The sequence below is a fragment of the Calidris pugnax genome, unplaced genomic scaffold, assembly GCF_001431845.1.
Source record: "Calidris pugnax isolate Ruff unplaced genomic scaffold, ASM143184v1 scaffold68, whole genome shotgun sequence".
NCBI lineage: Eukaryota > Metazoa > Chordata > Aves > Charadriiformes > Scolopacidae > Calidris > Calidris pugnax.
The window spans coordinates 2932327-2944685 of NW_015090921.1; the positions used below are offsets into that span (position 1 = coordinate 2932327).

General features: G+C 50.1%; 1 protein-coding gene across 5 annotated transcripts in view; it reads right to left on the reverse strand.

The window, feature by feature from the left end:
- Window positions 1–436: 436 nt before the first annotated feature.
- The window catches only part of CREB3L1 (cAMP responsive element binding protein 3-like 1), a 70145-nt gene continuing 58222 nt past the window's right edge, over window positions 437–12359 (reverse strand). For 4 of the 5 annotated variants that reach the window (XM_014950131.1, XM_014950129.1, XM_014950128.1 and 1 more), the window contains exons 8-12: window positions 11461–11529; window positions 8959–9058; window positions 3799–3919; window positions 3138–3384; window positions 437–2744 (exon numbers count right to left, since the gene is read on the reverse strand). In XM_014950131.1, the coding sequence (XP_014805617.1) occupies window positions 2708–2744; window positions 3138–3384; window positions 3799–3919; window positions 8959–9058; window positions 11461–11529 (574 nt within the window). In that variant the 3' untranslated portion in view covers window positions 437–2707. The remainder of the gene's footprint in view (window positions 2745–3137; window positions 3385–3798; window positions 3920–8958; window positions 9059–11460; window positions 11530–12359) is intronic. The other variant, XM_014950130.1, reaches the window with a different exon arrangement.

A 12359-nucleotide genomic window follows, 5' to 3' on the forward strand; every position in this document is an offset into this window, starting at 1 on the left:
CAGTCTCCCATCCATCACAGCCCCTTCCATCAAGAGGGGCTCGTTGCACCTCATCAGCTTTCTTCCACCACCTTCCTCCTTCCGAGAGGGTGATGTTAGGGGTGTTTCGGAGGGGGAGGAGAAACTGAGGCAGAACAGTTGTGACTCCGTTCAGGACTGCAGAAGAAATCAGAGAAATGGTGTCTATTTTTGTCAGTGAGGTTGACGGTTGGACAAGATGATCTTTAAGGTCCCTTCCAACCTAGAAGATTCTGTGATTCTGTGAAATACACCCTGCACGTTTGGTTCTAGCTCCTGACACCCAGCAGGAGGTCCCAGGTCTGGACCCAGGCAGGGGACAGGATGGGACAGTCAGGGAGCAGGAGGTGAGGAGCCACACATGTGGGCTGCCCTGTCAACCATGCCTCAATGAAAGGACCCGTCAACCCAGGGCTGATGCTGCATCTTTTTATTTTATTTTTATTTTGCTTCACTAAGCAAACGCAGAGCGAGTGATAGGTAGAAGGGAAAAGGTGGCCTGAAAAAAAAAAAGGCAAAAAAAATAAAAAGAAACCCAAATAAAAAACAAACAGGAGGGAGTATAAGGGAAAAGTGAGCTGCTAACAAGAAGGAAGTTCATAGATGCCAAGCCCGCACTAATTCTTAATAAAATACAATACTGAAAATAGGATCTGAGAGTCTCCAAAATACAATATCTTAAGGGATCGGCAATAATACAAAATAAGGTTCATTATGTACAAACGAGTTCTGCTTTTGGTCTCTGTACAACGGTGGGAGTGGGAGGCACGGGGACATGCTCGGTGGAAGTGTTGGGGTGGAGGAGGGCGTTGCTTGGACCCGGCAGTGGTTCTTGGTGCTGGGGTGGAGGACGGGGAAAGCAGTGGTATCTGGTGACCTGTGTGAACCTCAAGAAGAGCAGAGCTACGCTGAAGGCCTTCCTCTTCCTCAACCCACCGGCCACGCACGTATGGTTGTAGTTAGCTGTGTCCAAATTTGTCCTAAAATGGCTTCAGGGGGCAAAACCAGTTTTCAGGAGGGAGAAAAGAGGGATGTGAGGGCCCTTCCCTCACTTCTCCCGGTCCTTGAGCAAGAGCCATCCCATCCTTGGTTTCCAGGGAGCCCTCTCCACTCCCAGCCTGGGAGGAGAGGAGAGGCTGGGGCAGTGCAGAGCGAGTCCAGCGTGCTTGAAGAGAAACAAGCCAAAGAGGAGCCTGCTGTGAGACCTGGCAGAGCGTGCAGGGACCCCCATGTACACACACGGGGCGACCCGCAACGTCCCAGGTCTCCAACACTCATGTCCCACATTGTCCTTCCATCAAATGGCAGCTGAGGGAACGGAGCGAGGAGGCACTTTGAGCCTTTCAGCAGGGCTTTTGCCGGGGAGGAAGAAGGGTCAGAAATGGGTGTCTGGGTGCTGAAGAGGATGGCATAGGCTTGAGATGAGGTCATTTTAGCACCAAAGTTGGCAAATCTGGACTGAAGGGTGGTGCGGCAAGAGTTTGCTCTCTTTGGTGCCAGCACTTAGAAGGAAGAGGTCTAAAGCAGTCTTTTGGTGACCCTGGCCAATTCCAATATGTCACCTCTTTCCTGATGAGATGTACCTGTCACCAGGGATGCCAGTAAGTCCTCAGTGGCTTTCACAACACTGCTGTGCACACGGAGGATATGAGGGGAACGATGGTTGTCTGACAGCCCTCCAGCGGGCTGCAGAGCTCTCCTTGGTGGTTCCTAGAAAGACCCCATTTGGCATGAAGCAGAATTAGGGACGGAGAGCTGGGATAGGGATCAGGTTATGGAAGTGGGTGTCTCTCACCCATTCTCAAAGTGGGAGGCCTGGAGAATGGAAAGTGAGAAGGCCACTGACCTGTTTAGCACTGCACTGTAGGGCCCAAGCTGGGAACAGAAAGGGAAATGCCACCCCTGCCAAAGCAAAGGTGCTGAGGGTGGGGAGAAGTGGGTTGTGAGGGAAAATTGTTCTCTGTTTCAGAGCTCTGGTTGCCCAGAAGCTGCTGGCTAATTTTTTTGCGGTGGTTTATCTGTCTGGGATCTGTCTCCCCCACTCCGTTTGTGTGCAGATCTTTGCAGATAGTTGGTGTGGAAGTTATGTAGGCATGTCCACCAAGAGAAAGCCATAGCAAGGAAGAACTAGGTTTTCTCTCAACGGAAGCAGAAGTATACTAACAGATGGAGGGGAAGGAATGAGCTCAAACTCTCCAGAGCCATCTCTCCAGCACCAGCATCACCCACTCCTAAGCCCCCCAGGCAGGACAGTAAATACAGCACTCTCTCTTTCTCTCTCCTTCAGGTGCATCTGATGTAGCCAAGGGGTACACGCCTGGGGACATCCCTCTCGGTCTGGAGGCTTTGGGGAGTGAGCTGAATAGTTTGGGGGCTTCCCCTGATCTCCTTCCACTCCAAGGTGAGCCCACTACCCATAGGGTAGTGCTCATTTAATCAGGAGGTAAGGCCAGGAGAAGAGGGCATCTCAGGGCTTGGCCAGACGTTTATTGCTGGTTCTGGCAGTCCTGTGACTCCCCTCAGAGAGATCAGTACTAACAGGGGGGCACGGGGAAGGGAAGGAGCTGAACCCAAGGCCAGTTTAGGAGTGTCTGAATGCAGAGTGTCCTCTCCCGCCAAGTCCCCTCAGCTGCTCGGTGAGGAGGGAATCCTGCAATCAGACAGACGAGGCCTTGAGGTCCAGCAGCTGCTACAAGTATTCAGCTGTCTCACTGGAGCTTGTCTCCCTAAGGAAAGAAAAAGATAAGGCATCAGTCAAGGTTCATTGCAGCCTCCTACGCAAATTCACCTCCCCGTGTGCCCAACTGGTTGGCTCTGACTAGGATGGAGCCCTTCCCCAGGGAACTGAATGACCAGCAAGCCTGGGACCACCCGAATCACCCAGCCCTCCTCAGCAATATGCTGGTGGGACACTGCTTTATGGAGTCCCAAACTTTTGGCCCAGAAAATAAACTTGATCTTACGCTCCCAGCCAGCATTGGCCTCCTCCAGCTGCTGCTCTTTAGCTAACTGCCTGTCCCGGGCAGCTCAGAGCTTGCAGCAGAGGGGACATGCCTGCTGCTCACTCCCAGACATCATGCTGTGTTTTGGGGCTCAGAGAGTGGCCCCCACCTGCTTACCTCTCATGGAACTGCTCTTTGGGGTGGGCAGGAGTTGGGTCAGTTCGGTTCTGGTCAGGACCCTCCAGCTGGGATTTGCTGAGATATTTGGCCGTCTCATGTGTCCTGGCCAGATGAGGCCTTCCCTCCTCAGACTGCTCTTTTTCAGCCTCCCACCCCTCAGGATGGTCCATGGTTAGGAAGGAGCTATAGCTCTCTTCTAAGGAGCCAGCACCCTCATCATAGAAAAGGAGGCTCCGTGACTGAACTGGAAAAAAAGAGAGCATTGGTTAACAATGAGGACAAGGTCTCTTGCAACGGGTGGTGGATCATGGTGATGGTGCTCACCATGGCCTTGTCCATGTGTAAACACCCACCTCCCCCCAGCTTCAGAAGGCAAATGGCCCCCTGGACACACAGCCTCTTCAGAAGACAGTCTGCCCTAGGACTTTTCCCTCATCTTCCTTTGACACTTGTCATGGTTTGGGACAATGGTTAGCAGAGAACAACAACAGGCCCAAACAAGGTGCTGTTATCAGAGTGTGTTCCACTGACGGGTCAGGAATCTCCCCCCACCAGACCCCTAGCACATGGGGTGGATCCTACCCCTGAACTGGGAGTGTTGAGTGAAGAGGTGGGAATGGTTCGAGAGGGTGAAATGGAGGAAGCACGTTAAACTCACTCTTACTAGTTGTGTAAATGTCTGGTGCTGGTGTTGCCTTCACTGTCTGTGACGCTGAAGAGAACTCTGGGAGACAGGGCATCAGGGATCCCAGGATCAGAACGAAGCAGAGTGCCAGCACCTAGAGAGGAGATCAGCAGAGGGTTAGTGCCGCTTGCCGTGAGGAAACACTCCCCCTCCCTGCAGCACACCAACGTGAAGCTGTGTGAGAACATGTGGTCAGGCTGACAACTGGGTCGCTGTGGTCCCCCACGGACGGAAAGGGCTTGCTCTGCTAATCTCTGCCACAGAGCTAAGAAGTCAGAAGCTTCCTCATGTGGCTTTATTTGAAGTATTTCTGGTTCAATGGTAAGAACTTGCCTGTCCAGATGATGAGAGATGGTGGAAAGCATAGCTAGGGAACGAGTTGAGAAAGAGGGAGGCTCAAGAGAAGGGACAAACTCTGCCTTGACCAAAGGGAACCTGACCATTGACCCAGCAGGAGCTGTAAGGGGCTATAAGAAAACAAGCTCACCAGGAGAAATCTGTGAGGTACCACAAAGCATAGCAAAGTGAAGCTACTGTCCCTGCAAGGACAAAAATGACAGCAGAACTGCAGCCTGATGGCAAGGATGGAGATTCCAAGGAAGGGGTTAAATTTGTGCTTGACATGCCCATTTTCAGAGCCATGTGTCCATACCGTCTGCTGTCAGGCAGAGCAGTCAGAGCTACTGGGCAGTGATAAAAGGAGAGAGGCGGATGAAAGCTCCCTGGAAATCCCCCTTTGGTAGCTCTGCACCTGTCTGCAAATTCCGCTGCTTCAGGGCGAGGTGCCAGCGCTGATGGTAAGGGACTCCATCCAGTTTAGAGAATCACAGAATCACAGAATCTTCTAGGTTGGAAGGGACCTTAAAGATCATCTTGTCCAACCATCAACCTAACTGACAAAAATAGACACCCACACAACAAACAAGGAGCATCATCACTAAACCATACCTCCCAGCACTACATCAACCCGTCTTTTGAACACCTCCAGGGATGGTGCCTCAACCACCTCCCCGGGCAGCCCATTCCAATGGCTGAGAACCCTTTCAGTGAAAAATTTTTTCCTAATATCCAGCCTGAACCTCCCCTGGTGTAACTTGAGGCCATTTCCTCTTGTCCTGTCGCCTGTGACTTGGGAGAAGAGACCAACCCCCACCTCTCTACACCCTCCTTTCAGGTAGTTGTAGAGAGCAATAAGGTCTCCCCTCAGCCTCCTCTTCTCCAGGCTGAATAACCCCAGCTCCCTCAGCCTCTCCTCATAAGACTTATTCTCCAGACCCCTCACCATCTTTGTTGCCCTTCTCTGGACCCGCTCCAGCACCTCAATGTCTTTTTTATGGCAGGGGGCCCAAAACTGGACACAGTACTCAAGGTGAGGCCTCACCAGTGCCGAGTACACTGGTACTGGAGAACTGCCCGTACAGAGCAAGAGGGGGCACACGGGAAATGATACGGAGCCAGATCCTTACCACCTAAAAACCCACGTGCCGTGGGTGGTACCTAACTAACTGCAGCCAGCCCAGGGCTCAGACTGAGCATGCCAAGGAGGCAATGCACCTGCTGGTGATTTCTACTACCTATGTAGAAACTAGCTAAGTTTGACCTGTGGGGACAGCCAGAAGGTGCTTGACTGCTTTTTCAGAATACTCACCTATTTTGGAAGAGCCATGCCTCAGTAATGTACAGAAGCCAGTACATCAAGGTAATTTTGACCACCAGGGGATCGCAAGAGATGTGGAAGATCAAATAATAGCACAGGGATCCTACACTATGTAAAGAGGGGTTTTAATTGTCCAGACTCTTCATGGATGGTTTTAAAGTAAGGAAATTTAATGTGGATAGCATAGAGCCTGTCTAAGCACATCATATCAAGAACATAAGCCAGCTCAGGGCTCAGACTGAGCATGCCAAGGAGGCAATGCACCTGCTGGTGATTTCTACTACCTATGTAGAAACTAGCTAAGTTTGACCTGTGGGGACAGCCAGAAGGTGCTTGACTGCTTTTTCAGAATACTCACCTATTTTGGAAGAGCCATGCCTCAGTAATGTACAGAAGCCAGTACATCAAGGTAATTTTGACCACCAGGGGATCGCAAGAGATGTGGAAGATCAAATAATAGCACAGGGATCCTACACTATGTAAAGAGGGGTTTTAATTGTCCAGACTCTTCATGGATGGTTTTAAAGTAAGGAAATTTAATGTGGATAGCATAGAGCCTGTCTAAGCACATCATATCAAGAACATAAGGCATTCAGAACCCTTATTCCACAAAAACAGGGGAAAAAATAAATTCTGAATAGATGTTAATTGGAATTGTCACAGGCAAATACACAGCTCCCAGAAAGAGGGGGCCAGCCCTATGAAGCCTGTTCTTCTCTTCTAAAATGAAGAGGCTTTATGGGCTGGGAGAGAGCAGTACACTTAACATCTTGCTTTAGCATGGCTTTCAACTGGAGCTTTGCAAACCAGCATTGTTTTTACTCTGTTTTGTTTCAGGTTGACTCTGACTGATGGTCTGATTCGCTTCCAGTTCAAACTGTGTAACACTTCATAACAATAACTCTTGGTTTGACTCTGAGTACCATTCATCTCACAGCTTTTGACCATCTCACCATTCTGACCTCTTAAAAAAGCGAGAGAAACTAAGCTACAGGAAACTACTGCAAAACCAGTTGGAAAGGTAGAGGCAAAATTAATCAAAAAAAGATGTCCTGAGAGCGAAGTTATCAAATGGTTCACTGTCAAACTGGGAGGAAGTAGCAGATGGAGTAGCAGAGAGATCCGTTATGGCTTTGGCAAGATTCAACATTTTTAAGCTTGACTTGGATGGTGGACTGTATCAAATCTGCAGATGGGAGAGACTACAAGCAAACTGGCTTTTGGTCAGGATTCAAATTCAGAATGATCTTGACCAGGGGGAGAAGCAGTCCAAGAGAACAGACAAATGCTGAGACCTGCTGAGACCTGCGAGGTGGCAGGACTCATTAACAGAGGAAACATGTCAACAACTACGTGGCCAGGCAGCTGTTCTCCAGAAGAGGATCTGGGAGTTGAAATGGAGCACGAGGTGGGCACAATTCGGTGTCACTTTGCAAAGGGCAAATCTCAGCCAGGGCAGCGTGAACAGGCTTTCTGGCTGGCTCTGTACCAGCCTTCAGGTGGAACACTGTGTCCAGCTTTGAGCCCTGTACTTCCAAAAAGATGCAGGGCGATTGGAGAAAGTCTAGAAGAAAGCTCTGGGAACAAGCAGTGATGGCCCCGTACTTCCAAAAAGATTGGAGAATGTCTGGAAGAAAGCTCTGGGAACAAGCAGTGATTCAGTAACTCAGACTGAAGAAATCGTGGTGATTTAGCAGAGCAAAACGAAGAGAGTTGCTCAAAACCAATAGTTTTCCAATACGTATAATGCAGCTGCACAAAGGGAGGGTAAACTGATCTTGCTTACAGCTGGCAGAAGAAGTTGTAACACGCTTAAGCTGTTGCAAGGAAGATTGAGACAAGATAGCAAGAAGGCTTTATGTGGGAAAGATAATGAAGCACTGGATTGGTTTGCCCGAGAGGGCTGAGGACTGCTCACCACTGGAGGCCTTCATGAACTGGCTAGACAAATATCCAGCAGGAACAACACAGGACTAAAGAAGAAGGGTAGATACACTGCTCCACTCCCACCCTGCAAGGCACGATGATCCTACATACCTCTCGTGATAAGAAGTGCTGTATTTGAAAATGGAAGATGGGGACTCGGAGGCCTATGAGAGGAACTGGCCAAAGATACGAAGGCAAATTACAAATTCTTGAAATGCTTCAAAGCTCAGAAGCCTGAGAGAGCTGGTGTGTGGGCTTAGACGCCGTGGAATGAAGGGAGCAGCAAAAAGAGATAAGACATTGATCGGAAGCTAAATTAGGCCTTTTATCAGCCTATAGCTCAGGGGATGGATGTCTGGAAGGCATCTCTCCTGGACTTGCTCATTCCACGTAGTAGTGATGAGGAATTGCTGGAGCCAGGGGTGCTCTGATGAGCTGCTGCATAAAGGAGCAATGAGTCACTTGGCCCAGCTGGGTCACACCCAAAAATGTGGAAAGAACTTGGGAATGAAGCCGCAGAACAGTCAACAGAAAAGACAGCCAGTGGTTAAAATCTGATCTGACATGGGGGCAGCAAAGAGTAGCAGAAGTTTGAGGAGAGCTTGAAAGGAGAAAAGTGCTGGGAATTCCAGAGCAGGGGCTCGGGAACCAAGGAAACTGACTGAAACACGAGTGAAAAAAACAAACCCTCAGGACACCAAGGCTGCTGAGGAAGTGGGGCTAGCACCTCGCCATCTGTTTGTATTTCATGGCTATTAACAGTACAGAAGTGATAACTAGATATAGATAACTAACTCTGACAAATTTGTCACAAGCAGCTACTATGACAATCCTGCAAAGACATCACGGGTTATATTTTTATCACGGAACAGAAACTTTCCCACTGGCAAAAAATGAGGTGAAGAATAAGCAGTTGACTCTATTTATGGCTACACACTGGCATGCCCTGAAGCTCCACCGTGAAGCCAATATTGCTTAACCACGATCCTCCACTACCAGAAATAAGAGGCAAACAGGGATTACCAAAACCAACAGACAACCCTGAATCATTCCGGTTAGTCAAAAAAGGCAAATGAAGAGAATTCCAGCTGGATTTAACAAAGGCTGATGTGCAGGCATAGCAAAACCAGATGCCATTTCTTGCTGATAAACACGAGGCAATGCCCACCGGGAGGAACACTTGAACTGTTCATCCGCCCTGCTGAGTTAAACATTAAGCATTACCAACTCAGCAAAAGAAAACTCTACCCATTACAATGGCAGCTCATTGAAGATTTTTGCTGAATGGTCGATAGCTAACGAAAAGCAAAGGAAGTGCTGCTTTGCCCAAAGAACAAGACTGAAAATGCAGGAATTATTCTCATTCTGTTGCATAAACAACTGATGCTACGGATGTAGGTATGACACGGGACCCAGTTCTGGTGACTCTAACACAAAAGGAGAGAGCAGATGTAACTGGCAATAAAGGTGGGAAGAGGGCAGAGACAGGCAATCAGCAAAGCTGTCTGGGGAAGCACTGCCCATAAGGAAGATGAAAATGAAGCTCATACCATTAGGCAGGTCCCGGTCTGCGTGGAAGCCATTTTGTAAGGTCTGGAGACTTTCCCAGCTACCAGAGCCTGTAGCTTCTGTAACTGCTGGAGCAGAGTCCTGGGATAGGAAACAATCCAAATCAAAACATGATAAGGAGGTAGCAGCCAGTAAGTGATGCAAGAATACCTCTACCTCCTTCAGATGTTACCCTGATTTTCCTTTCTCATGAAAAAAAAGTATCTCCCCCTTGCTATATCTTACCCAAGTTCTCTGACCAAACAGGCTTAGGAAGCAAGAAACAAAACAGGGTGAGTTTGAGACAAAGTGTGCAGTTCCTGCAGGAGGAATGCTCCAAGGTGCCATTATGTTGAGGGAACCCCCTCTGTCTCCTCAGCAGCAGACCCACCACAACCTTCACCGTAACTACCCACCATTATGAATGCCCCATCCATTTAGGACTCCTGGGTGCTTCAAAGCCCAGTCAGTCATCTCCCAGAGCAATGGAGAGGCAGGCTACCAGGAAAGCCAAGCTCTGGGATGGAGGTGGAACTTTGTAGTCAGGTCAGACCTTGAACACAAGCCCGCCTGCTCCCACTTCACTCAGAGAGACACGCTCTGCAGCTTAACCTCTGCCCCAAACCATATGGTGGATACGGTGGAGAGAGAAATAAAAAACACTTTCGATCCCCTCCAGCTTCTTCAGTCTTGGCAAACTCTGCAGAGGGATGTGGGCAAAGCCAAATCTTGAGTTCAGAAATTAATTCATTCTCTGGCTGCCCCAGCAGGAACACGTGTTAAGGTCTCTCTGCCCCATTTAACTGAACACGGGCATCGGCACACATGAAGACAGAACAGTGGTAGGTGTGTTACCAAAAGCCACCAAATTCTTCCCTGGGCTGGAGAAGAAATCTGGGATGAGGGAGACTACAGAGCACACAGCTCCCAAGGGCTGCAAATTACTGAAATTCAGACTACTGAGTGTTCCCCCCTGGGAGCACTGACTGTTTTACACAAATATGTTGGAGCTTTTATAAAATGCCAGGTCCTGGAGCCAGGAGATTGCAGGAGAATCACAGCTTTATCTCTTTCCAAATCCTCTTCTGCTCCTTGTATACATGGAGAGGAGCACAGAGCGTCCCACTGGCAGTGCTCAAAAACCAAACCCAATTAGAAAGAACACAATTTGTATTTTGGAAAAAAAAAATAAATTCTCCTGGCTTTTAGGCCAATCTCCTGATTTTGCAGGGTGGGGCTCGTTCTTTTTTAGCAGCAGGGGTTGCCTGTGTTCCCAGAGAGGCCAGGCAGCAGGCTGTGCCTTGTGGATGAGAGTAGCTGGGCAGCCGTGTCACCAGGAGATGGGAAGATGTGGCCATTCGCACACCTCAGCCAGATCATGCCACCAGTGGCTGGCCTGGAAGCTGAGGCCACAGCACTCGTGTCATGAATGGGAGGAAGGAGTGGGACAGAACCTCAAGGAGCACTCCATGAGCTGTAGTGGCAGCAGAGGAGTGGGTGGAGGGATTGGCTGTCTGGCTGTGGTTCTCCCCTTCAGTTTGAGCTGGGGGTGATAGAAATGGGGCTATAGAAACGAGCTTTCCCCTCACCGGCCCTGCAGCTGACCTTGCCCTTGCTCACATCTACTACACCAGGTAAGAGGGAGCAGAGCTGGGCCCTGCTCCAGCTCCTGCTGCCCATCCTCACTGCAGAGGTGGGAGTCTTTATTATTTGCTTCCAAGGAAGCAAACTCCCCTGGTGATCAGTCAACCAGCTCTGCGTATTGGGAGCAGAAACGCTCACCAGATTCTTGGGAGAGGGAGCCAGGGGCCTGCTTTGGGGCTGTGGGAGCTGCTCACTTCTTTCAGATGAGCAGGAGCAGTAGATGGGAGGGAGATCCTTCAAGATTGCTTTGCAAGGGGAAGAAGCAGGGCAAGGGCTGGGGTACCACACCAGGGTGGTTGCCTTGGATTTGGTGGGAGCTGGTGGCTACCTTTACTAGAGGAATGGGCTCTGCTTGAATTCACCGGGTCTGTTCAGCTCTTTCTCAAGAGAAACCTGAAACAGCCACATTAAACCCAGGGCCTTGTGTTCTTCCAAAGAGCCCAGGAGCAGAAACAGTGGGTCTGAGAGGCTGGTGTGAGGGACCTCCCTCTGCACAGCTGCCTTGGAGACAGGCAGAAGCCTGGAGAGCTATAGAGAGGGCAGCGTGAGCCCAAAGGGCTGCAGGGAGAAGGAGGATGAGATGTGAAAAACGCCTTCCTTCCCTCCCTCCCTCTCTCCCTCCCCTCGCTGCGGCGTGGCCTGGCTGTCCCAACACAAACATTCCAGGCTCGCTAACCAAACCCAGCTGCCTCTCTGCTGCCACGGGCTGAAAACCAGTGCCTCGTTGAGCAGCCCTCGTCCCGCCAGCAGCTGGGGAAGCCTGTCTTTCTCTTCTCACCCCTCCTGCCCCACTGCTCCCCTGGCATCCCTTCCTGCCCATCCTCCCCAACCCACAGAGGCTCAGGTCTAGCCCCTCTTACCTGTTTGCGTTTTCTAAGGTCTCCACTTTTTTCCAGAGTTCATTGTTTTCTGTTGTGTATGTCTCAACCCTGTGGGAATAAAACCCATAGCCGGTTAATTACCAAGGCTTGACAGATACAGCAAATGTAGTCCTTGCCTATCTTGGGGTGTGGAGGCTCAGTGGCCCCATCCATCACCTGCAGATAGAATCACACAATCATAGCATTGCCTAGGTTGAAAGGGACCTTTCAGATCATCTAGTCCAACCATCAACCTAGCACTGACCCGTCTGGCTGAAGCCAGCCCTGGCAGACCAGGGATGAGACTGTATGTAGACAGTCCTGTGTGACATTTCCCAGTTCAGGCTTTCCTGAGGGCTGGGAGAGCCAGTAGCACCCAGTTAGAGCCAGGTCAAGCCAGAACAGACCCAAAATTATGCAGGCATTTCCATCACTTCCGAATCTCAGACCCAAAGTTATGCAGGCATTTCCATCACTTCCAAATCTCCCTGAGGAGCACGGACAAGGAATAGAGGGACAAATTCAAACCTCTCCCACTCAAGAGTGAGAACCTGCCCTGGCTCTGTGTGTCTTGCATATGAAAATTAGGCAAATTCTGTGCAAATGCTGGGCAAGATCCGACTGCAGGCACTTGAGGGCAGCAGAGAACCTACAAGGCTGCCTTCCCCTTGGAAGGGAAAGCTGTTAGGCTGCAGTTGGGACAAGGGAAGAGGAATGTCTGCAGGCTCCAAGGCAGGCAGGCCAGGGACACAGCCTGAGACTTGCTGAAGGTTTCTCCAGCACAGCCTCCGAACCAGGCGTTCCGTGTAAAAACTGGGCTTGCAGCAAAGGTGTCAAACTGAATGGTGAAGTGCCCAAAACGCAGATTTTGACAAACCGGCTCTTACAGAATTCAGCCA